Here is a 26,288-nt window from a genome sequence, read left to right as displayed (position 1 = left end):
AAAAACTGAAATGAGCTAACAAGTGTTTTTTACACTATGCCTCACATGTAGTCATTTATGTATTTTTAGACTGCCTTTAGCTAGAATCCCAGGGTGGGTTTGAAAGCAAACAAATAAAAGATACACATCATACAACCATATTAAAATATATAAACATTATATAAAACAAATTACAATAATAAAAAATTAATATAGCAGTAGCAACTCATCCACTTTTGGAATTCAGTTAATGCACAACTTCCAAAGTTTGAAGGGAAACCATAGATCTTCAGCTGGGACCAGAAGACTACCAGTGAAGGAGACAGGTGCACATCCATGGAGAGGTAATTCCACATCCAGGGCACCACAACAGAGAAGACCCATTTTAGTACTTAGGCTAGTGTAACTCATGGTTTACTGATGTGTAAATAGTCTATTGACTCTTGGAAACTTTGGGTACAGTCTGCATCTGTTTATGGATATATCATCATCATCATTAATAATAATAAGGTCCCATAGTGGGTTATAACAATTTAAAATTCAAAACAGTTTAAAACAAGAGAGTCACAGGACTAGGGTAGTTCCTAAAAATGTATATCTCAGGTGTCAAAAGGCCTTGGTAAAGAGGTATGCCTTCAACATATGATAGAAGCTCTGTAAAGAAGGTGCCAGACCCCTCCTTCACAGTAGGGAATTCCACAATGTAAGGGCTGCCACAGAGAATACGCTCTCCTAAACCCCCCCAAAAAAACCTCTGGAAAAACCCTGTTGATTTTAATACCTGAGTGATTCTGATAAATAAATATTATTATTTATTAAATTTGTATACTGCTCTATACCCACAGTTCTCAGTGCAGTTACAACATAAAATCACAATATAAAAACATAAAATACATAATAAAAAACAACAACCGGTACCCACCCCCTCCCCAACACATTTTAAAAGGGCATTGGATATCAGTCAGCCAAAGGCCTGGTTAAAGGGGGATATTTGCTTGGCACCTAAAGGTGTCATAATGAAGATGGTCTTTCATATATTTGAGGACTAAGTCATTTGGGACTTAAACATGAATGCATGAATGTGATCACCTTGAATTAGGCCTAGAAACCAACTGGCAACCAGTACAGCTGTTATAAAGCAGAGATAACATGAGCAATAAATGGAATCCTAGGCAGGAATCTGGCTGTTGTATTTTGAACCAGCGGAAGCCAATTAAACTGAACCATAGTTAGCACGGATGTGGACACATTGCTAAACTCTTGTTATGCGCATAACTAAAGCTGTGGTGATCTCAGACCAGGGTCTACCTAGTCCAGTTTTCTGATCAGAATGGCTGATCTGTGGGAAACCCAGAAGCAGTGATGATACTCTTCCAATAGTTTGCCAGCAATTGATATTCAGAGGCACATACTTCTGATAGAGGCAATATATATAGCTATCATGACTAGCAGCCATTAACAGCCTTTTTCTCCATGAAACTTTCTAATCTTTTTTTAATATTTTCCAAATTGGTGGCTATCAGTACATCTTGTGGTAGCCTGTAGCTTAACTATTAGCTATACAAAGTAATACTTCTTTTTATCTGTCCTGAATCTCATACTGTTCAGCTTTGGATTACCTCAGGTTCTAGTGTATATGAGAAGGTGGAAAACTTAATTCACTTTCTTCATACCATTCATAATTTTCCTGTCCCATACATTTCTTGTATGTGTTTTTTTTCTAAACTAAAATGTTTTGGGGCTGGATAAGGTCTTATGGCTGCTTGGGGGAGGGGACCTCTGGAACCACAAAGGCAGTTGTGAGTTGCATAAAGGTAAAGGGACCCCTGAGCATTAGGTCCAGTCATGATCAATTCTGGGGTTGCGGCACTCATCTCGCTTTATTGGCCGAGGGAGCCAGCATACAGCTTCCGGGTCATGTGGCCAGCATGACTAAACCAGAGCAGCGTACAGAAACGCTGTTTATCTTCCCGCCGGATCGGTACCTATTTATCTACTTGCACTTTGAGGTGCTTTCGAACTTCTAGGTCCTAGGCTTAACCCACAGCGCCACCCGCGTCCCTTTGTGAGTTGCATAGGGATAGAGAAATCCATGGAAATAGCTTCATTGCTCTTTCCTCCGGCAGGAAGCCTTTTCATTTGCACAAGAGCAAGTCTGAATCCAGCCCTGTGTTTTACATAGGCCCCTTAATGTGCATGACTAATAAGCTTGGCTAAATCCAAGGCTTAAACCTATAGAAGCATTCATTCTGATTATCATGTCAGATTACAAAATATTTTGCTATTGCACTGGCTGAAAAAAGAATATCATCTTTCCTGATTTACTTGAGGAGTGCCATTTGTGGCCTGACATGGTGAGGGTAGTGGCCAGTGTCTCAGGCTCGTTGTGGGAAAATGGGGGCTGGATGGGACTTCAAGGAGCTAGTTGGGTGTCCTGAGGGCGCTGAGCCATGGAGCAGACCAGACAGAAGACTTTGTTCCACTTGGTCCGCTCCTGGCCTATAGAAGGCATGCGTTGTTTGCTTGCCTAACCAGTTGCACTGGGCTTTTTTTCAGCCTCCCACCCCCTGTTTAATTTACCTCTTCTTTGCAGGAATGGGTTTGCTGACCAATGACTTTGCTATGGACTGCTGGGGAGGGCTGGGGAGAAATTTTGCTCACAAGAAAATTTGCTTTGGCTTGGGGCTTTAGCCTACCTCATAGCAATCGTCACAACCTTTGATGGCAGGAGAGACATTTGGCTGGATCCTTAGTTGGGAGAGATAGGGAAGGGATTGTGGAGGTGGTGCTTTTCGTCCTGAAGCCCAGTTCAGGGGCTGATGGGCCATAGTATCCCTGCCAGTGGCCAAATCAGGTCTACTAGAAGTAGGTCACATCGTGAACCAATCCCCACCTGTTGGCTGACAGCATATCAGCCAGCAAATGGACTGGTTGAGTAATGGATCCATGCCTAATGCTTATGTTAAACCTATACTTCTGTAATCAGTAAAGTTGTGGCATAATTTTAATCCACACGGCTCTGTGTCATTATTTGCTGCCTGCTCATCCACCCACAACTTCACTGCATGGGAGCCCACAATTGATTAGTGTGCTTAGAGACCAAAAGGGTGTGCCTTTCCCAAGTAGGGCTGCTTCATTATGGCACATAGCAGGTTGGCTTGGAAACACAAAGTTGGAAGTGTTAAATGGCAACCGGGTATGCTATGAATCCAGTGTTTTAATGTCACATGCCACATATAAGCAACAGAATATTTTCTTTTGTGTTCCAGTCTAACTTTAGTATTTAATTTTTGTATTGGTTCTGTATAATCCACCATTGGTTCAGCCAGTGAAAATAATCATTGGGCATATGCACACCTATTTTCTACTTTGCTAAGGATAGTTCTTTCCCCCTGCACTGTTTTTCTACGTCCTGATCCTCCACTGCCCAGTGGGCTGTTTCCCTTTGAAGATTCAGAACCCCAGACCTCAGAAAGCTTGATAGGACCTAAGCTCACCCCCCCCCCCAAATGGTACAGTTACCTCTTCCAGGCCCTTGAGGCACCACATTGGTGACATACTATGGAGTCATGGATGCTTGGCATGAGTGATGCTTCTTCCAGATACAGGACTGGAGCTTGAGACTATAAAAAGAACACCAAATGCAGTGTTTGTGGGAAGACCACACGTGACTGTACTACAGATGAATCAGTAAACTGGGGTGCTTTTCTTTCCCTTCTATCTCTAAAGTGTGCCGTTCAAACTGTTGATATGAAATGGCCTCCTTCAGTGGATGGGATATGTTAGCCCTGCCACTTCATAAATATGAATGTGTTTTTTAGTTTTTATTCTGTTTTAGTTTTATGCTTGTTTAAATGCATGTGCTGTTTTTTGTAAGTTGCTTTGAATTACTTATCATTTAAAATGTCACTAATAAACAAACAAGCAATGAAAAGCTTTCTGTTTGCTTGTTAGTTTTGTCCTTAGTATGGTAGTGCATTGATCCATTTTGCATATATTGCTAAGCCAAACTATGATTTTATGCTAATGTGTGACTTCCTGATGTAAAGATCTTGGCTGCAGTGGTTCTCCCCAAGGCTGGCTGCGGCTGTGCTATTGGGGGCTAAGCCATGGTTTGGCTTAGCAATACATTTGAACCTTGGCTTGTGGTTTGTCTTGCTGCAGATAAAGCACAAGCTGTAATCAAACTTTATTTTGGCCAGAGCTTTTTTTCAGCCAGAACTCACTGGAACTCAGTTTCGGCACCTCTCAGGTGGGTGCCACTGCCATTATATGAGAACAAGGGAGGTGTTCCTGGTGAGTTCTGGCACCTCTAAGTAGCACAGCTTACGGCTCAGAAAGACAAAAATGTAAACCTTGGTAAGCTGTAACATATAGTCAATCCATGGCTCAGCCCCAGGTATCATGGCAGCTGCAGGAACTGAGACTGAAGGCAATCGCATCTGCTCAGTTATGCTAAGCCATGGTTTGACTTAATGTTAAGTGTGAATGGGGACATTATTTCTCAAGTGGTGAATTTGGTGGGTGGTTTTTGAGGGGGGAATTGCACAGATTTGTATAACTTTTAAGAACTTTAAATAATTTACTTTTTGTTTATTTTGTGACATCACCATATAATTGTGTTGGGTTGTTGCGTTTGGCAGTTGGTCTGAAAAGCAGAACATAATTTTTTGTGATTATATGAGAGTTTATTAACAACATTGGTATATCACTGAGGACAAATTTGGTTGTTCAATATATATGAAGTAACCCATGTTTATTTGCCAAAGAGTTCCTTTTGGGATTGTAGGTTCTATATGAGATTTTAGAGTGATTGTTAAAGACTCTGTTTCTATCTTTATTGTTAATTTCGTTCCTCATGAATCTCTAAGGTGTTGGCTTTATTTGTAGCTTTTTTGTTTTTGTATATTGCATATCCTAACTTGCTGGCTTTAAAAAAAAAAAAAACAATAGATGCCAGTCTATTCCATGTACAATCAGACCAATGGTTAATCTAGTCTTGACTTGCCTGTGTTCATCAGGTGGATTTAATCTCACATCTAGAATAATTCTTAGGTGTGGCCTCTGCTTTCATACAACAGTTTGCACTTTAAGTCAGTCTATTATTTGTATTAGCAGGACATTTGTTTTAAACAAATTTGGATATATTGAAATGGAAATGGAAATCAAGCTTTGATAAGGAATAAGTTTATTCCCGTACACCATTTCCTAATATTATTCATTTTCTCAGAAACCACAAGCTTCACATTTTCAGATTAAGTAATTACAAGCTGCTCCAGATGCTGGTATTCATTGATACTACTTTTCAGAACCATTGAGTGTAATTAACATTCACATCCTTTATGATTACTTAGACCTGCTGTGGTAGAACACTTTGTTTCAAACCTGAATAAAACGGAAGGGCAAAACAGCTTGTGGTGAAATCTTAATCATCAGGGGAAAAGAGACTTGTGATTCTGTTGAAAATGATCCAGCAGAGAAACAGCAGATGTAGAATAGTAGCAGTTTGAAGATAGGCACTAGTCCCAATAGATAGAAACAAGTTTCAGAAGTCTGGGATGCTAAGATTACTTCCATATTGATTTGCCCATTGGAGAAGGTTCAAAAAAGCAAACTGTACTGCAGTTTATCCGTACTAGCTGTTATTGTCTGAAGGTGTTATTTCATCAGGTCTGGTGTCAGTAAAAATGCCATAGTTCATTTTCTTCCTTAATTGTCCCTACACAATTTTCCCCCAATGCATATTATTCCTAAAATTTTATATTCCATATTCATTTCAACACAGTTCTGAATTAATTATTCTAGGTTGTATCTAATTGTGTTTACACACAAGTGGGAACAGATGTCTTGTTACTGCAAAAGGACTTGGACTTCCTCGCTTCTCCTCTGCAGCATCCCCCCCCCAAAAAAAAACATGTACTGGAAGGCTAGGAAGGGGATTGTAGGGGGAGGAGAGGATAATAAATTGTGTGAATGGAAGGCAATGTTGGATTTAACCCTCTGTAATTAAAAGAAACCCTCTGTAATTAAAAGTTGGGAGATCAGCATGTTTGAGGACGAGATGGTTAGACAGCATTCTCGAAGCTACAAACATGAATCTGACCAAACTGCGGGTGGCAGTGGAAGACAGAAGTGCCTGGCGTGCTCTGGTCCATGGGGTCACGAAGAGTCGGACACGACTGAACGACTAAACAAAACAAAAAAACAATTAAAAGAAATGACTCCCATTTTCACTAGTTCTGTTGTCTAAATGCTCAGTTGTTTAAAATGTTGCAATGTACATTGATTACTGTACTACAAAATCACTTTACTGATTAATTTTACCTAAGAGTGCAGTAAAAGGTAAAGGTAAAGGTACCCCTGTCCGTACGGGCCAGTCTTGACAGACTCTAGGGTTGTGCGCTCATCTCACTCTATAGGCCGGGAGCCAGCGCTGTCCGCAGACACTTCCGGGTCACGTTGCCAGCGTGACGAAGCTGCTCTGGCGAACCGGCACCAGAGCAGCACACGGAAACGCCGTTTACCTTCCCGCTAGTAAGCAGTCCCTATTTATCTACTTGCACCCGGGGGTCCTTTCAAACTGCTAGGTTGGCAGGCGCTGGGACCGAACGACGGGAGCGCACCCCGCCACGGGGATTCGAACCGCTGACCTGATGATCGGCAAGTCCTAGGCGCTGAGGTTTTACCCACAGCGCCACCCGCGTGTGGCAGTACAAGTACCTTAAAGCAAGTTCCACTGATACTCCTTAGTGGCCATTCATAGGCTTACACCTAAGTAAACACACATAGGCTTGAATTAAATGTGAAATGAAAAGGTATGTGAGAATCTATGGTTGGTTGGCATCCGTTTGTCTTGAGAGAAAGTGAAAGAATACACCTTTGGGGGTGAAGTCAGACTTTTGGAAAGTTACAGGGCCTGCGCTGGCTGTAAACACCAATACAGGAGAGACATGTTTTGTTGCACTTGGGGCAAATGAAGGTGTCCAGATGTCCTGATGCAGGTGTACCATGGCATTTCTTCTTTCTGCGTTCTTTTCTGTGGTCATTCCTCCTTTGGTCACTGCTCTGGATACAGAACTTGTTTTCAGGCACTGCAGTTTTCTGCAAGGGATTCCTACATCGCGGGGTTAATGTTGCCAGCCTTCATGTCACATTTGCATACATCTTTGTGACACAGAGTTGGTCTGCTAATGGCCCAGTGCCTGAAGCCAGCTCCCAATAGAGCACGTCCTTGGGGATCACATAACACAACTTAGTTCTTATTAGTACTGGTGGAATGGCTACCTGATCACCAAGAGTCAATCAAACTTTTTAGCAAGTAAGCTAAATGGATTTTAAACACTAAGAAGTCTGAATTAAAAAAAAAGTATTTATGCAAAGTAGTACTAGGCTGTACAGTAATACTAAAGCAGTTGTTTGAATGAGCATGAGTTTCCATGAGCATGTCAAAAAGTATGTTGAGTATAAAACACAGATCAATTTCTTATTACTTCCCATTCTTAAAATAGTGGTGGCCACCATATTTGGCAAACATCTCACAAGCTTGAGGTCGAAATTATGACTCTGCAGTTCTTAGTGTGCAATAAACTATGTATACAGCTCATACCTGGGGGTGGCTTGTCTTCTACTGTTACTGAGCTAGAAATAGAAGCAAAGCAGTACTGAAGAAGCAAACAAGGGCATAGACCTGATTCTAATCCATAGCAAGACTGGTGAGCCCTGCAGCCACATCTGGGTGTGGACCAGGGTGAAGTCTGTGCTGGCCTTTATGTGCACCTGGGCTATAAAACCTGGGGCTGCAGCAGCCCTGAAGCTTCTGATGCCACCATCAACTGACCCACCTACTCTCAGTGAAATACATTGGGGTGGGGTATCAAACAGCTGTTGGTTGATAGGGCTGGGAAGCAACTTTATCTATGGTTGAAAATGATCCACTATGCGGTGGAAAACCACCTGCTGGCATCTCCTCAGGTTGCCCAAGGAGGCAGGCTGGATGAGAGATTGGGCCAGCTGGTGGACTGCCTGGAAGAATGGCTCCTTGCCCCATGCCATGCCCAAACCCCACAGTGTTGGTAACCAGTAAAGCTGTGGCCTCGTTTTTCGCCCATATGCTGCCTTTGTTTGGTTCTTGCTCACACTTGCCTGCCTCCCCCGTGCTTGGTGTGCAATAGGTCTTAACTCTTCTCTCCAAACAATGACGGCTATATTTAAATGTTTTTGTAGTAAAGTCAGTTTGGTGACTCATAACCTTATGAGCTGGAGTCATGCTTCTTCCTTTTACTTTGTTTCCTAATGCCTTATTCCTCCCAATATCTGTTTTGCAATGAAGAAGCCTGCATTTAAACTGCGTTACAATGAGTAAAGGGTGTTTCATCTAGTATAAGGTTGTCTCCTAGAGAAATGTTTTCTACTGAGTATTTTTGGCACATTAGAAACTTCGTATCAAAAGGAATCTACCTACTTCAGAAACACCCGTTTCGTTTGGAGTGAAGTCCAACATTATAGATAATGATTATTTTTAATGTTGACTAGGAGTACCGTATGTTGTCCAATGGAAAGCAAATGAGCATCACAGAGTTCTGTTTCTTTCTCATCTATCTAAATAGGATGTTTCAACTTTTTAAAGAAACCTTTGTGACCATGTCTCTGATTCTACAGCTTTTTATTTTTCAACTTAAATAAAACGACATTAGCAACATAATTTCTCGTATATAATTTTGTTGCCATAAGCGCATGCTGCTTGAAAGAGAAGGAAAAGTAGTTAAGCAAGTTTTGTGGCTGTCTGGTTTTCACTTAGAAGGCTTATGCCAAAGCACATGACTGATGCTGTGCCACCCAAAGATTATTAATGAATAGGCCATGCCTTCCTTTGCTGAGGGCACAAGAAGGGACATGTAGAAAGCAGGAGAGTTTTTACAAAAGTTTCTTCTGACTTCAGGCATGATTACTCACTGCTTTCCCCCTGCTACTTCCTTATGTTAAAATGAGCATAGCATGATGTAATTGTCTTGTCATATAATCTGTGAGGTAGTTTCAGAGCTGAACTGAATTTTTCCATTTATACCATCTTCTATTTCCTATTTGTACATTCAGCAGAGGACTTAAGAGTTCTAGTCATCTGTACTAAATCAGGTAGCTTCAGTAAACTAGAAAACTGGGAGAGGCCTGTGTGGTAGAAGTTTTTTTGTTCTTTTCTCTCTCCAGAGTTTTTTGTTGCTAGGGTTGGTGGCAAGCAGATATTCAAGCTGTGAAACTTCTTATGTTAATTGACAAATGCCCTTACCATTAAATTTGTGTTAAGCAACTATTAAAGAGCTAGGACCCCACCATTATGAATTTGAAGTCTTCTTTAAAGGAAAGTAGTTTAAGGTCTGCTAGAAAAAAAAGTTGCAACATTCCATACTGGCTTGAATTAAAAAACCAAGATGTTATATGAACATTCATGTGGTGGTTGTTTTTTGTTTTTTTTTAAAAAGGTTAGTATAATATGAACATCAGAGTCCTTTTAGTAACAGGAAAAGGTTCATTTAGAACCAACTTAACTGCCATTTTCTATCTGTGGGCAATATACAACAAAATAGTTGTATGTGTGCAAGGCTTTCTGCTAGCACAATGGGACTTCCCCCTCACCCTTTTCCTCTGTGCCATCCCCATGCTCCAGAGAGTTTTCAACATATCCTGTTTTCACTGTTACTATAATGAAATGAAAAGAAAAACAACCCTTTGATCTCTCCCTAATATTGCTCCTTTTCCAAGAAAAAAGTGTCAGGATATCATTCTGCAAGAAAACCCAGACAGTTTTCACACAATTTTGTGTGATTGGATGTTTTGGCTACGTTATGCATTGTCATGGCAAGCTGTGTGGCAGTTCGTATACTTCTAAGGTTTAATACATAACATGGGGAGTAACGAGAGCGGTGAGTGACATGCAATGCTGAAACAAAAAAAGTTCCATTAACTGTGTTATCACAAGACACAGAAGACATCAGTTGATGCCATGAACTGGGTTGTTGTCCTTGTGTTGTGCTTTGAACTACTCTTTCAGCATGGTTTACAGTCATATGTTCCCTCACGGATGTTGTTAAATTAGAGTAAACACTATGTATAACAGTTGCTAAACAGTGTGTTGGATAAAATTAATAGAGTGTTTAGGTGGAAAATTCTTGATTGTAAAAATGCTGACCAAAATATATATTAAAATAAAATATTTGAATGAATTTGTCATTATGTATGGCGGAAGTTGTGAAAGATACATCATGAAAGCTGCTGTTTACCAAATTTCTCTAAGTTAACAGTCTCTGAACTCTGTTATCCAGTGGCTTGTGTACACAAAGTATGACTCAAAGCTTGAAGTGAGTAGAGTGTCTGGAAAGAATCCCTAGCAAGAACAAGGAACCTTAACTCATCTCTTTTCTTCATGATAAGTGATCATGAAAAGTAAACAAAAGGATTGCTATATTTGATAGTTCACAAGACAGCAGAAAAACACAATGGCCCGTGAATGTTTAAAAAACGGTCAGGAGAAGAATGGTAATTGTGTAAACACAGTCTATGCCAAGAAACTTTCTAAATATGTAGAAGGAGCTCCTTGAACTTATAAGGTGTTGTGCTACTTTTTCAATTAGGGACAGTAATTACTTGCATGCAGGAATTTTCTCAGTATATACCTAAGATAGATTGGTGTAAAGTGGTACCTTGGGTTACATACGCTTCAGGTTACAGACTACACTAACCCAGAAATAGTACCTTGGGTTAAGAACTTTGCTTCAGGATGAGAACAGAAATCGGGCTCTGGCGGTGCAGCGGCAGCAGGAGGCCCCATTAGCTAAAGTGGTGCTTCAGGTTAAGAACAGTTTCCGGTTAAGAACGGACCTCCGGAATGAATTAAGTTCTTAACCTGAGGTACCACTGTACAGTATATGGCACAGGACAACTGCACTATGGGACATTTGGTTTTGCATTTGCATTTAACTTTTTTTTTAATGTAAGGAAGTTTTTAGAGTCCTATTTCCTCCATCCTCTCTACCCAATCAGATACCAGTCAGATTGTTTCATATCTTAATAACTTAAGCTGTCATTTTTAAAGGAACAAAACAAAGCAGATACAGTATATGGCTGTTATGAAAGTGTGTGGGTGGAAGCCTGAAAATGCATCAGCTGTGGTGAATTCTGACAGCAAAGACGTTATAGGGATCCTTAATTGCATCATTCCTTAACTGTATCATTCTATTTCCATTGTTAGATTCTTGAAACAGTGTTGGGGATGAGAAGGTTTTTGCAATTTAATTGAACCAAAATTAAATGTTGGGATTTCACACAGCACCAGGTCAGATATAATTTTTCTCATGAGAATGGTATGGTTGAACTCAGATCCTGTCACCTGTGTGAACCCATTGTTACCTGATACATTTCAGTTTGATAAATTCTCAGTAAAAGGAAGCAGCGTTTGAATGAAGATTCAATTTATTTTGGACATAATGTTAAGAGATGGCTTTATTTGTGCCTTGTGTGTTTCAACCAACATTAATATATCACATCTTTTGTTATTGTGACATCCTTGTTGTACCCCTGCTTTACACTTCATTAGCATTTGTTGCTTGTCTATATTAAGTAATCTTAGTTGCAGTCACATATGTTTCTTTCCTGAGCAGCACATTTCAGACTGTTCTTGGTAGCTCTAATTAAAGTTTGATTTTTCTTCTTACATAATACTATTTTAAATGTTTGATTTAAGAGGTGAAATGAAATAAATGTAATTGGGGAAGACATCAACGCCTTTCCATATATAACCTATTGCAAACATTTATGAACAAAGAGAATACATAAGACAGAGCCTATGCATAAAACATAATATTTTTATTGGGTCATAGAGAAGCTGAATCCATGTTTTCCTTGGTGATGGGCAAGTTTTCAGGAACTGGCTTTTGTTGATTGGATTTCACTGGTTTGTTTATTTAGGACTCATAAGTGTTTGCCTACATTACACCCTAAAAATAATGGCAAATTGTAAAGCCAAAGTGTGGTGTTTACATGGTATAGAAATAATTGAGAGATCCAAAGAAAAAGACTCGTACCAGTATCAAGATGTAAAAGTACGGTAACTGAGCTTTCAAAACTGTTTCTGCTTAGGAGAATGACAGGGTGACATATAAATATACAGTGGTACCTCGGGTTAAGTACTTAATTTGTTCCGGAGGTCCGTACTTAACCTGAAACTGTTCTTAACCTGAAGTACCACTTTAGCTAATGGGGCCTCCTGCTGTTGCCGTGCTGCCGGAGCACAATTTCTGTTCTCATCCTGAAGCAAAGTTCTTTACCCGAAGCACTGTTTCTGGGTTAGCGGAGTCTGTAACCTGAAGCATATGTAACCTGAAGCGTATGTAACCCGAAGTACCACTGTATTGCCTTGGAATATAAATGCAAGGGCAGGTCCTCAAAATAAACAATAAGTTTTTGCGGAAAGTTTTCCCCAACCTGTAGCACTGGGGAACAGCCTTTTGGACCCTTGGCAATCATGTTGTGGATGTTGCAGGGCTATCACTTATCTCCGGTGCTATTTAATAGCTGTATGAAGCCACTGGGATAGATCATTAGGTGATTTCTAGCTTGATGTCATTGACACACTGATGACACACAGCTCTCTTTTTCTGTAACGTCTGAGTCAGAAACTATTTGGATGGTTGGTTCTCACATCTGGGAGCTGGTCAGTTACATGTTCTGGATTGGGTTGCTCTTACTCTTAACAGAACAGGCTTGCAGCTTGTGAGTGCTCCTAGATTCAGCTTTGTTGCTGGAGGACCAAGTGTTTGCATCTTCTGCTAGCTTTAGTTGGTATATTAGCTATGGACTTTCCAGGAAAAGGATAACTTGGCCACAGTGGTGTATGTCTTAGTAATAAACATCGGATTGCTTGCAACACACACTGTGTTGGGGATGTTTCTTTCCAGAAACTACAGCAGCTAAATGCAGCAGTTGGTTCCTTTGCATGAAGACCTTTTGTCAGAGTATATCACTATTGCTGAAAGAGTTGACCTTTTCTGCCTATACACTATTGGGCTAAGTTTAATGCTTACTTATTGTTTATAAACCATGAACAACTTAGGACTATGTTATCTTTAAGATCTCTTGCTCCCTATGCCATCTCCCGATCTTTATGTTCAGGGATGAGGTTGCTCTATACATTTATTCCATAAATAAATACATTTATTAATTAATTATAAATAATAAATCTTCCATGTTTTGTGTTTTTCCTGTTTGTTCATTATAAAGCAGAGATATAAAAGAATATACACCCAAGCTAAATTGTTTGATACCATCAAGGTGCTCAGACAATAAAAGTCTTAAATCTCACTCTGTAGCCCAACTTGGAAATCATAGTAGATCATATAATCTTATAGAAACATATTCTTGTTCTGCTATAAGTGTCTAATCTGGTTTCTATCAAGATATAGAACGGCCTGATAAGGTTCTTTCATATCAAGATGAAAGTATTCTTTCTTAATAGGTAAGTTTGTTGATACTCCAGCTGCTGACAGCCAGCTGTTCCCACCATAAAAATGATAAAATTTGACCATAATTGGTAATATCAGTAGAGGCAGTGACTTGAATATGATAGTATTATTGTGTGCTGTTGATATTTTCTGAAGCATCCAAAGAATTTTACCAATGAACAGCCTAGAAATATACTAAATAAATTGAATGGGCTAAGAAACAGTGAATTGTTAAAACCCTCTTTGTGACAATAAATGTTCCTAGGCTATTAATTATTAACCATTTAGCTTCCTTTTGTTAAAATGGCCTTAATAAATATTTTAGAATAAATAACTTTAGCTTTGGACTGTTTTGGCCACCTCCTAAGAGCAGAAGCTGGATGTCAATGGATCCATAGAAAATATAAGAATATGATATCGACTCAAGGAGGTGTGTGGTGGAAATACTGTTTAAAATTGTCTATTCATAAAGGCATCAATGTACAAAATTGGCTGGTTGCCTAATTCTGTCAAGTGTACCCTGTCACATAGTAAATTGGCTTATATAGCAGCTAATCATATAACACCATATATTTTACTAGTCACATATTCAGCTGAAGTCTATATCAAGCAGTACTCCAGATTATGTAACAGGATATTTAAAAATCCAAGGAAATGTATCATTCTCACTGAAATGTCATGTTGACATAATACAAAATGACACCACAAAAAAATTGTACAGGAGCAGCATAAGCCATAGTCTTCTAGAGATCCTTCTAATAATGTCACAAACAAAAATAGGTTAAATTTATGATGGGATATGAGGAAAGCTTTTTAAAAAGTTTGTTTCCTTGTTTATGCAGATAACCCATTCCACAGACCTCTTCTTTGCAATCAAATCCCCCCTTTCCTGTCCAAAAGTGGAAACTGTTAATGTGCAAAGCAGGTACTTGGTGGCAGATTTAAGTGCTCATAAGATGTTTCAGGATTATTTCCACATCATTAAAATTTGACTGCACTAATTTTTCATATGTTCCTCACTTGGGCCTTATCTAGCTTGAAAGGTAACATTTGAATCAAAGGGCAGTTCCCTAACTGTTTAGATTTGCATATGTGCTGTGATGCTAGGTCTTTTGCTGTGAAATAATTAAGGTTAATTCTGTCAGTGTGACAAGATGCGTGACTTTGGGGAGGTAGAACTCTCAGTGTTCGTCAGTATAAAAATTAATCAATATTACGCTAGTAATTTATATTTAATGGACCAGTGCAGCATTTTGATGAAATTGTAAATGTAAACTTTCAATAAGATGCATTAATAGAGGCTACAATGAAAAGTAGCTTGTGGGATTTTAAAAGCATGTTATTAATTAATTAATAATAACTAAAAGTTTAGTTATTTGCTGACAAATTGTGTTTTGTTCCATTTTAAGAATATATAGTGGAATGCAAATTTTTGTACTGCATGTCATTTTCTCCTCTGCTAATAGAGCAATCTCAGAAATGCCTTTGGAGCTCTCTCTTCAATTCTCCCTCTAATCAGTTTGTCTTTTTGCAGCATTTTTTGTTTTCTTTTTTAAAACCCATTTTCAAAAATCAAAACATGCCAACCTACTTTGCTGAATACTTAAAGATGAGCAAACAAGCAAGAAGTGGGGGTGCACAGTCAAACTCTGCTCTCTCCAGCACATCACCTGTACAGTGTACACTCTTTAGAGCCCTTCATGAGTTTCACGATGAAGCACTGCGTGGGGAGTTCTCTCTTCTTGTGTGGCCGTTCCCTGCGCAATTTAGAACCCTGCACAGCCAGGGTTTTAAATCAGGCATGGAGTCTCTGTGGAATCAGATAGAGGTTGCTCCCCACTTCAAACCTTTGCCTTCAAACTCGTAGAGGGTTCTAAACTATGAAGAAATGTCCAAATAGGTTTATGTGAGGTACCTGTGAGAAATATGAAATGAGTTTGTATAAAATAAGGCTATTGTTGCCTGAAAGCTGACACAGCATTGCAACTTAGAGACCGTTATGAATCACAACATCTTTGGAAACTATACAGCAAAATGTAAACCTGTAATTGTGGATGCTGTAGATGATGTGCTCCTTGGCATGTGTTGACAATAGCAGAGGAGAAGGGGAGCTATGTATGCAAGGCTTAATACCTCTTTAGGGACAGATTTCTCCATATTTGCAAATAAAGGATTAACATACAGTAAATATTGAAAGCCTAGAGATGAAAACTGCTAAGGAACTGACTGCTGTAATTAAAATCATGCTTCTTTGGGATAACTTGTCCTAATCTTGAGATTCGGCATGGAATTATTGTTTTGGTTTGCTTGATTTCTCCAGCATGAAATCAAGACAAAAGATACAGAAAGAAGAATAAATATTAGAACTTGCTAGGGAAATATGTCCAATTGATGCCAGGAACAAGCAATTTGGGAATCTTTCCCACCTCCCAAAGTAAACTATGTAAACACTGATTCACCATTTCCAACAGGTGGTTGTTTTCCAAGGCAGCCGCCACTCTCTCTTTGTCAGTCAGTTGCTTGTTCACTGCATGCTCTGAGGCATGTGTTCCAGGGCTATTGTGGACATCCACCTTAAACCTTTTAGGGAGGGATCTGATCAGCTTCACTTTGACTGGAAGGCCAATTAGCATTGCCATGCTGCAGTGAGGAATGGTGCTCTCAGCATCATTTAACTCAGGGTCAACAACCTTTTTCAGCTGTGTGCTGGTCCACCATCCCTCAAACCATGTGGTGGGCTGGACTATATTTTTGGGGGGGAAATGAACGAACTCCTATGCCCCACAAACAACCCATAAATGCATCTTAAATAAAAGCACACATTCTACTCATGGAAAAACACCAGGCAGGCCCCACAAATAACCCAGAGATTCATTCTAAATAAAAGGACACATTCTACGCATGTAAAAACAGGCTGATTCCTGGACCGTCCGCGGGCCGGATTGAGAAGGTGATTGGGTTGCATCCGGCCCCCGGGTCTTAGGTTGCCTACCCCTGATTGAACTTGACTCGAACTTGTTCTGCAACTTGGGTCGTTGATGCAATGAATGAGATTTAGAAAGTGAAGGAAAAACACTCTACCAGCAAAGCACAGCCAGGCACAAAGCCACAGGCCCTTGGGCAACTGCTTCCTCTTCCTTCCTTGCACAGTTTGAAGGGTCCTTGGGAGGCCATCCATTCCCACCTGCCTGTTCAGTGCAGGATTTTTAAGCTTTAGCCTCCCTGCCAGGAAGACAACCCAGCTGCCGAGTGTCCACTGTGAGAGTATCAGGCTGAGGAAAAAGTCCCTGCGGAGCCCCAAAAGTCACCAGGAAGGGTGGGATGACTGCACTGTGAAAACAGTATGCACTCTTGTTAATAAATATATAAAGTAATAATAAGTTGGATCGTCGAAACTTTCCAGTGTACAGAATAATATAGCCATTGCCTGCCTTCATCTGTTCTACCTTCTTAGCTCATGAAGTTTTTACATTTCAATAAATGTTGATTCAGCCAACTAGATGTTAACTAAATGATAACCAGAGACCTGAAAACCCTGCCATGCTATAAATTCTCTTGGGGATAATGCTTGTGTCATACAGTGTTTCTGCTCAATTGAGATCTAAATGTGAAGCACATAGCTGGTGAATACAGAATTTAATATATATTTCTATATTACTGTTGCAGTATTTTGCACCATTCTTTGCTTTATTTCCCTGAATGGGAAGCCCGGACTTTGAAAGTCATCTAATCTCCCTTGCTGTATTTTACTATATTTTTTAATTAGTGTTTTTATGGAGCAGCCAAGTAATTTCGTTGTCCCCGAAGGGGGCAATGACAATAAAGATATTATTATTATTATTATTATTATTATTATTATTATTATTGATATTTTCATGTGTGCTTTATAAATATTTTAAGATTTGTTTAAGACTGCAGATTGGGAATCTTGGGCTATTACTATTATTTTAATTGCAGCTAATCAAAGTGGCATATAGGCACAGAGAACCCAGCCATCTTGAAAATATGGCAGGCACCACCAGGGTCAAACTATGTTTCATGAGCACGTGGCACTTCTAAAATAATCCTGTTCAAAATATTACCCTCGTGTGTGAGACAAGTGAGTAAGCTTTTTAAAAGCCAGGGATGTAGGCCATAAGGCAAAGAGGCAGTATAGCTTGGCAGGCAAGCCGAGAACAGATGAGGAAGCAACTGGGAAATAAACAGACTGAAGGGACTTGGGAACTTTCAAGGGTGATGGAAAGGATGTTTCTCTCTCTCTCTCCCTCCCCTCCCAAAGGGATCCCAGAAAAAGAAGAAATATCTTCTGGCAGGCCCATACTGGGGTGGGGAGCAGCTGGGTATACTTGTCCTGGGCATTGGAAGGCTACGCTGGCTGAGGGGAGTGCCAGGGGCCTGCCGGACTTGGACTGTTATGCCAAGGATGTCCCGGGCCTTACAGCCAACTGGGGACTTAATGGGCGAAATGGCCGTGCCTGTCCATATGCATTGCAAGGCTTCAGTAGTAAAATCTGGACCTGTGTTACTGCGTACAGTCACACCTCGGGTTACAGATGCTTCAGGTTGTGTTTTTTTCGGGTTACGGATGCGCCGAAACCTGGAAGTACCGGAATGGGTTATTTCCAGGTTTCGGCGGATGCGCAGAAGCGCTAAATCACACTTTGTGCATGTGCAGATGTGGCGCTGTGGGTTGCGAACGCTGCGGGTTGAGAATGTTCCTCCCACACGGATCACATTCACAACCTGAGTGTCCACTATACTAGCATGTAGCGTTAGATCAGATTAGGTGCTGCGTCTCGTGGACAAGACTCGTGCCCCAGGCCTAAGACAAGCCCTGCATGGGCCTGCCCTCTGGGCTCTGCCCTGTTAGCTTCATGGGCTGAATCAGTTTAACATGCACATTTCAGCTCTCAACCTGGGTTCCCAATTGTCAGCATGGTCAGTTATTTCTTTTGAAACAAACTTCCACTTAATATGTCACAAAAATAGCCATTAATGCTTTTCTCCTCAATATATGAAATGCACCCTGCAGATACAAAGATACATGTTTCTTCACACATTTTTGGATATAGCCCTGGAACTGAAAACAAAGCTCTGGCATAAATCTAAGCTGTTAAAAAAAATGCTCAGTTTTTGCCCTTAAAGACAGAGGCGAGGCAAAATATTTGTGTACTGTGAAATTAAGTTTGCTGAAAGTAGCAACGTAGTTATGAAACCAACCATGCTTTGTAAATCCTTGCGTAACAAGAATATGGTACTAAACATTCATGCCCCATTGGAGTTAAATTTTAACATTTATGTGTTTTTTCATCTTGTGTATATTTGCATTACATGGATAATAAACTAAAAATACAATGCAGACTAAGGCAGGGCTCAGGAACAATTTACTGTGCTGATAGTCTGACTTCCTATATAATTGTGCATGTGTGTAAGGCATGGAAAAGGAAGATTTAACCCTTCTCTCACAGTCAGGAGCTTGATGACAAATAGCAGAGCCAGTCCTAAACCAAATTGTACCCAGGCAAAGTATGTCTTCACCTCTCTCCAATTTAAACTTTAGAATTGTATATATTGTTTGTGTTTGTAAAACAGGCTATCAAAATGTGGTTTGCTCTTCCGATGTTTATCTAGCTTTAGTTAGACTAAAGCAAAGTTTCTAGAGTTTTGGTGTAGGAGGAAATTGTGCTTTGTGAAAAAGTGAAACCAGAATGTTTCAATCTCCTTGCATATGGGGAGGGCAAAGGGAAGCACATGATTTTGAGGTACACCAAGGTGTGTTTTCATAACAAGTAACCATAGTTAGGTTTGATCTAAGCAAATGGCTTTAACTAGTAGTACTTAAGCTAATCTGTTATTTAACTGCTATTGGCTTCAAGATTGTTTTATAGATGAAAAGCCTTTTTGTCTGAAGTTAATAAGGATGCTGAAGTAAAATAGTTTTAAAAGGTGCAAACATGTTGCATAATTTTTGCCAATACATTTATAGAGGCTTTGTTCCAAAAAAATTGCTGTGTCCTTTGTTGCTCTCATAGCCTATGTTGAACAGATGATTTGAAGGAGCGTCTCCACCCCCATCGTTTTACCCGGACACTGAGTTCCAATGCCGAGGGCCTTCTGGCAGTTCCCTCACTGCGAGAAGCCAAGTTACAGGGAACCAGGCAGAGGGCCTTCTCGGTAGTGGCACCTGCCCTGTGGAACACCCTCCCACCAGATGTCAAGGAGAACAACAACTACCAGACTTTTAGATGACATCTGAAGGCAGCCCTGTTTAGGGAAGCTTTTAATGTTTGATGCATTACTGTATTTTAATATTGTGTTGGAAGCCACCCAGAGTGGTGGGGTATAAATATTTATTATTATTATTATTATTATTATTATTATTATTATTATTATCCTCATCTGCACCTTAGGCTGCTGTGCCATAAACAGAGTTGGCGCTCTGGAATCTGTGCTTAGCAAAGCAAATAAATCTGAAGTCACCTTTCACATCATGTTGAATATAGTGTAAACTTATCTAGTGTAAACAAAGTGGACACATACCATATCTTGCCAGAGGTTGCCTACCTCTGTGAGATTATGTTTAGCTGTACATTTTTAATAGTAAAAAAGCCTGCAGCCTCCATCCTCCATTCATTCATCCTTGCCTGTATCAATTTATATTGTGTTCCTACATGACATTTGGAATTTAAAATTGGTTTAGAAAGCACTTCATTTGTTGTGCTTTCCAAATACAAAGACCCATATTCTTTTAAAGCTTTATCTTCTGCTCAACCAGCAAGCACATTACAATGACAACAAAATTAAGGGATATATTACAATAGTCAGTGTATGCTGTTAAAGGTTCTGCCATAATAGTTTACAGCCCATATATCCATCTTCATTACAAGTGTAAATATTAATAATTAAGGATGTTAAAATGAAATTATTATAAATGATTAAAACAGATGTCAGATTTCAAGTGAAAAGCGTGATAAAAAGCAATTGCTGCCAGCACATTCCTTTCACCCAGCTCTTTTTAGCAATTAACCTTTATTGCCAGTAATTTACCCATGTATTCATAGTAAACGACTCTCTCTGAAGAAGAAACATTAATGGTAGCATACCTAACAGGGCCATTATCTGTGCTGCTGATTGCCTTATCTTGAAAGCTGCACTTAGTAGCACCACATTGCAACGTGATTGTATGTAAATATTGATTTATGGGTCCTTATGTGTTTGATCTGCTCCCTTAGTATATTCATGTAATATGTTATATGAGGGGTTTGAGAGAAGGCTGCTGCCCAGCTGTTGGTGGTTTGAGTTGTGATGACCCCTTATCCAATGTGCAAAAAACCCCAGCTAGTTGAGCCTTCCCTATAGCCACTAAATGATGATCAAAGTGATTGTAGCCCATGTTTGAAACAGTGTGAAATGGGGAGGGCGTAAGAATTGCAAGTGGTTTCTTAGTAACAATATTCAGTTTCAAATGTGACCTTTCTCACCAGCGCTAAGTTGATTTTAACAGTTAATAGGCAATTAAATAAATAGGGGTGCATGTCTTTTTACATGTAGAAACAGACATGCCATACTTTTCTTTTTAATAGACATCTGACATTTAAATATAAGCTGTTCTGAATATAGCAGGGTTTTAAAGCAAAACGATAATGTGATAAATGGTCCTCATTTAGCAGAACTGTAAAACAAAAAACAAAAAAACCCCTGTGGTTTGAACATTTAAAATTGGATCGCCGAGTGATGAAAGTAGTTTACAGGAAATATATGTGAAGGTATATGTTTGCCTAGGAGTACTGAGTAGACTATGGTTCCTTAACAAGAGTACTCAAATACTTCTGTATTTTTAAGGAACTAGAAACTTGTGAAAGGATTTCGAAGTTCTGACACCACTGCTGTAGAACACTCATGTTCAGAGCCCTATCTACCACTTGTTTTCGGAGCAGATAAAATCCTACTTTAGCTTCTCTCATTGAAATCATATTATTGGCCTTCAGGGATGGGTTTCACTTACATAGGGTTGTAACTCCACAACTATGCCACTGCAAAAACAGATTGAGTGGTATCCAACTAAGTCATGCTCTTTGTAGGTCCATTGAAATTAATTGACTTGGGATGAATTTATTGTAAGTCTGTTTACTTCAGTGGGTTTACTCTGAGTATGACTTAGCTGGATACCACCCTTCTGCAGGAACTTGATCAGTGTTTTATTTCCTTGTCTATAGAAGTGTGAGCTATTTGTATTTTTGTTGCTTGTGCGCGCGCATGCATGTGTTTGAAGACTTACAGTGTGGATTCAATGTATGCATTCACCCTTCCTTAGTTTAAGCAGGCCATAGCTCACTGGCAGAGCATATATTTTCACTTCAGAATGTCCCAGGTATAGTTCCCAATATCTTCAGTTAAAAAGAATCAGGTAGCAGATGATGGGAAAGAACTGTGCCTGATACCCCAGAGAGTCACTGTCAGTCAGAGTACTAGGCTAGATTGTCAAATAGTATGACCTGGTATAAGGCAGTTTCCTATGTTCATTCTGAAGATGTAATGGAATAATTTGTATTCCAAATGTTAACATATTTGATGCACACATTTTTGCTCATTCACAATTTCATTATCTTAGGGGAAATAATTTACATGTGTGTTTCAAGGTGGAAGATGATATTCTTAGGTGTATTTGATTATAATTACAAGAGTATGAATTCACTTAAAGCTGTAGAGGTCCTGCTTTTTAGTAGATGTATGCGTTTGCCATTCATGTCATAATTATCTGTAATGGAGAAAAATAGTGATTTGCAGTGCTTGAGATGAAAAATGTATGAGTGAAAGAAGACATTTATCTTTGTAGGATGTGCCTGGTCTATTTACAAAAAGACGCAGATGTGAAATTTGCTTCAATAATTAGATTTTTAATTAGTATATCATAAGATAGATAGATTATTGCCCTGGATGGAATTAGGAAATCCATGTATCATATGGTGGTTCTAAATGGTCATCTTTTTTTCTGACATTTTTATGTATTATAAATAAGACTGTTGTTCTGTATCAGATAAAATGTCAGTGTTAATAGTGTAATGTCATAGTGGCAGGTGGATTTCTTTGGGGATAATATCTGCATTAAAATTGTGGTTATAATTAACCTTAATGCATTTTCTCCTGCTGATATATGGGATATAACTCATTTAACATCCAGTGTGTGTATAATTCTAGGTATAATGTGGTATAATTCTAGGGGTTTTTCCCTTCCCCTGAATTAAGAACGCCTATCACCAGATAGTAATTCTGAGTTAAATAGAGGGTTGGGATGCTACATATTTGAACCATTTGTACTTTAAGTATTCTCTTCTCTTTCCACAGTTGCCGGACAAGTAACCGAAAAAGTTTGATATGCAATGGACAGTCCCCAGCTATGCCCCGGCCCCATTCGCCACTTTCAGCTCATGCAGGTAAATTCCACTGTTTCCATAGACTTAAGAGAGAAATCTTGTAGTGTGATTATATAACATGACTGGATTGGGGTATCCTAGCACTTCCAATGATCACCGTAGAACCAAGATTAGAATGAAAGTTTGAAATTGTAGTTTTTAATGCTGGTTTAAACACATTAATGGTAAGTTTTAGCAGCAGCAACACCAGAAAATCCCTTAGGTAACAAAGTTCAGAGGAAATAAAAAGCTATTTGCCTGGTGCTCAGACCAGACAAATTTCATTAAAAAGGTGCTACAACAGAGAAGGCCATCCCTCTGGTCCTTGCCCACCTCATTTCAAATAGCAGAGACACTGAAATTTATTTGCAGATTAATGCTGTACATAGACAGGTTGATGAGTAAACTAATCTTTCTCTAGATCCCCAGTCTTGACAGTGTTTCACGGGAAAAAACACCAGCATGTGGGGTTGGGGGTGGGAATAAAGGTATCATCAGGTTGTGGATCTGACATTTTCACAAAAAACCTTTTGGTTTTAAGTGATTTTCAATTTGCATTTGTATAGGAAAAAGATTCTACACAAATATATATTCATTTCCATTCACAGTTAGCGCCTAAATAATTGATACTGGTTCCTAAAATAGAACTGTTTTTCCAGCTCTGGGTTGAAAACTTCATGTACATAAAATGCTCAGTTCACACAATTCAAATGAAAGAAATGAGAGACAGCAGTGTCATACAGAAATACATTTAAGCAAAGAGTGGAGTCTTTAAGCATTAACATAAAACATGAGGACAGAAGGAGAGACAAGAAAATAACAGTATGGTTGTAATTTTAAAGCAATTGTACTATGACAGAACTTCTATGAAACATGAATACTTGATAAGTTACACATTGATTTCACTGCAAATCTTACTAAAGTTTACCAAATCAAAATGCCTATACAACAAAATTATATACCAGAAATATATTTACAGTTCGGGAACTGTCATTTTACAGTCCTGATTTTATGCCTTTTTTTTTCATTAGGAAACATAATATAGACCAACTGAAATATGTAATACAAATAAATTGTAGTACTGTACTGACAGCCACCAACATTTCTGTAGGTTCAAATTTTCCCAAATTTTCCCAAAGACTCTTTCCCAGGGACTTGTTTGGAGACATTGAATTGAAAGTTTTCTTCAAAGCAAGTCTGCTGCTAGTGCCACAAGGCAACTTAGTGAAAAATTAACATTTTCCTTTCAGAAAGTACATGTTCTAATAGATAACCAGATATAAGAGATAGGAAACTTTCCTGTAGTGAGTTCTGTTATCTTCTGGGATCATCTACATTTAATCAAGCTCAGCAACATATTCTCAAACCTTTTCCCACATAAATCATCTGGCAGTTTCTTGGAAAATTATTTTTCTGCCATCTGCAGCATAGTTACATTCTAGGGTGTCAAAACAGAGACGATAGCTTCCTGGATAGTTGCCTGAATTATAAAATTTGCCAGATTACTACAAACTAATAAATTTGAGTAGTTACTAGTATATTTTATGGCTATGATGATAAATGCGGATAGGCATTAAAGAGAGTTGTCAAGTGGTAACAACAAGATTTCTAACTGATCCTGTGTATAATCTAAAAGATCAGTTATTATTAATCTCCCTTAGTACCGTCTGTGTATCAAAACACTTGTTCCAGGCACTAAAGCACAGCAATAATCTATAGTCAGTGCAATAGTTGCTCTCTCAGAGTTCTTCAGGATTTCTGAAGCTCTTCATTCTGAATATATTCACATAATGCAACATGTATGCAACACAGCTCCTAATATATTGCCATTAAATACAGTATTTTGAAATTCTGATTACTCGCTCTCAGTGTTTGCCTCTCCCTGGAGATTGTAGTGTTAATTATATAATGCCTGACCCTACCAATCAGGTTTACTTTATCTGGCCAGAAACGTCAGTAGTAGTCTCGACAGCAAATGAAATGTGTGAAAGCTGAAACAGCCAGCAAAATCCCTGAGAACAGCAGGATTTGAGTAATAAGGAAGCAGTGCACATATGGGCAGAGAATTAACTGGCACTGGTTGTCATTTGAAAGCCTCTCAGGTATTGACTTGCAGATAGGTGGATGAGTACTGAGAGAAATGCTGTGAGCGATGAAGGTCATAGATGAGACTCCAGTTGCTTTTCTGAAATGCCACGCCTTAAATCGTGGCAGCAGTATGATTCCTATTCCTATTGTCTCTGGGTTTTCTTGCCCTCTGTTTGAGTTATTTGAATACTTAAACGAGTCAGCTGTGCAACATGCTGTGAACTCTTTTGCATCTAAATATTGAGTTTAGTGACTGGCAAAGGCAATAAAGTTTTAAAAGAAAATCAATATATTCAGCAAAAGCAAACCTTCAGCTGTAGGGATGTGTGTTCTTCCAAGCATCTTCCTCATAAGATTTCTGCTTAAGATCTGTTTGCCCCAAGAGTTCAAGACAAGATTTTCTAGTGAAGTGTGGGCTGATGTTACCAACTTTTCCCTTCAGGGGTGGGCCCCCAGTTAGGATGGTCAAACCCCCAAAACTTACGGATTCTGATGGATTCCTGACCATTCTGGGGGATTTTCTGGTGGATAAAGCTGGTGATCCTTCTGAGGCTCTCATCTTGCTGTGAAATGGCATGATGCAAAGGGCCGTAAGTACAATCTCACCTGAGTGTCCTCTCTGAGAATGTGGAACACATTCTCTGCCCCTGGTATACTGGGGAGAGATGTGCTATGAAACTGGCTGGACAATGTAGAATACAGGTGGTGAATGCACTGCTATGAAGAAAACCAAATGTGTGTGGGAGCACATAACCATGTGGGCAGTGAGCAGGGCCAACTTTGCTGCTTCCATCACTTCATTGCGTAATCAGCCATTAAGAGCCCTTCAGGGTGGACCATAGAGTGTCGACACCAAATTGGTTAATGGAGCCCGGAACACCTCTGAGATTTGCTTTGATGACCAAAATTAATCTTGAGGAATGACTATAATAGAATAATTATACAGTAGTTGAATAATTAACATTTTCTAGTAGAACTCTAGTGTTTATTATGACCACTGGTTAATCACTGTTTAAGCATCTGCAGTGCATTACTCTTTAGTACACACACTGGATAATTATTTGCTACCTTTGAAACTAAATAATGTTGTCAAATAGAAAAAGACAAACCTTGCGTGCAATAATCTTGTTTCTATATATTGGACTGTGTGCTTATCAAAAACTTAGTGGGTTGTGTGTTTCTCTAGAAAGAGGATTATGTATTTCTTGACAGACACCACTGCTCATAAAAAGAACATTCTTGCTTGTGTCGCCTTTACGTTTCCCCTGTAGACAGACCACATGCTCTAATTATGCATGCTGAGAGGCAGGCTGGGATA

At 39.3% G+C, this 26,288-nt stretch overlaps 1 protein-coding gene across 21 annotated transcripts in view; it reads left to right on the top strand.

Moving 5' to 3' along the window:
- The window catches only part of MAST4 (microtubule associated serine/threonine kinase family member 4), a gene marked incomplete at its 5' end in the record, with an annotated part of 197,844 nt that overhangs the window by 109,870 nt on the left and 61,686 nt on the right, over positions 1 to 26,288 (top strand). For all 21 annotated transcript variants that reach the window (XM_083403588.1, XM_083403581.1, XM_083403589.1 and 18 more), the window contains one exon: positions 22,815 to 22,903. In XM_083403588.1, coding sequence (XP_083259714.1) covers positions 22,815 to 22,903 — 89 coding nt within the window. The remainder of the gene's footprint in view (positions 1 to 22,814; positions 22,904 to 26,288) is intronic.

Source organism: Podarcis tiliguerta, assembly GCF_965153285.1.
Source record: "Podarcis tiliguerta genome assembly, chromosome: 11".
Classification (NCBI taxonomy): Eukaryota; Metazoa; Chordata; class Lepidosauria; order Squamata; family Lacertidae; genus Podarcis; species Podarcis tiliguerta.
This window is presented reverse-complemented; position numbering and strand designations above follow the sequence as displayed.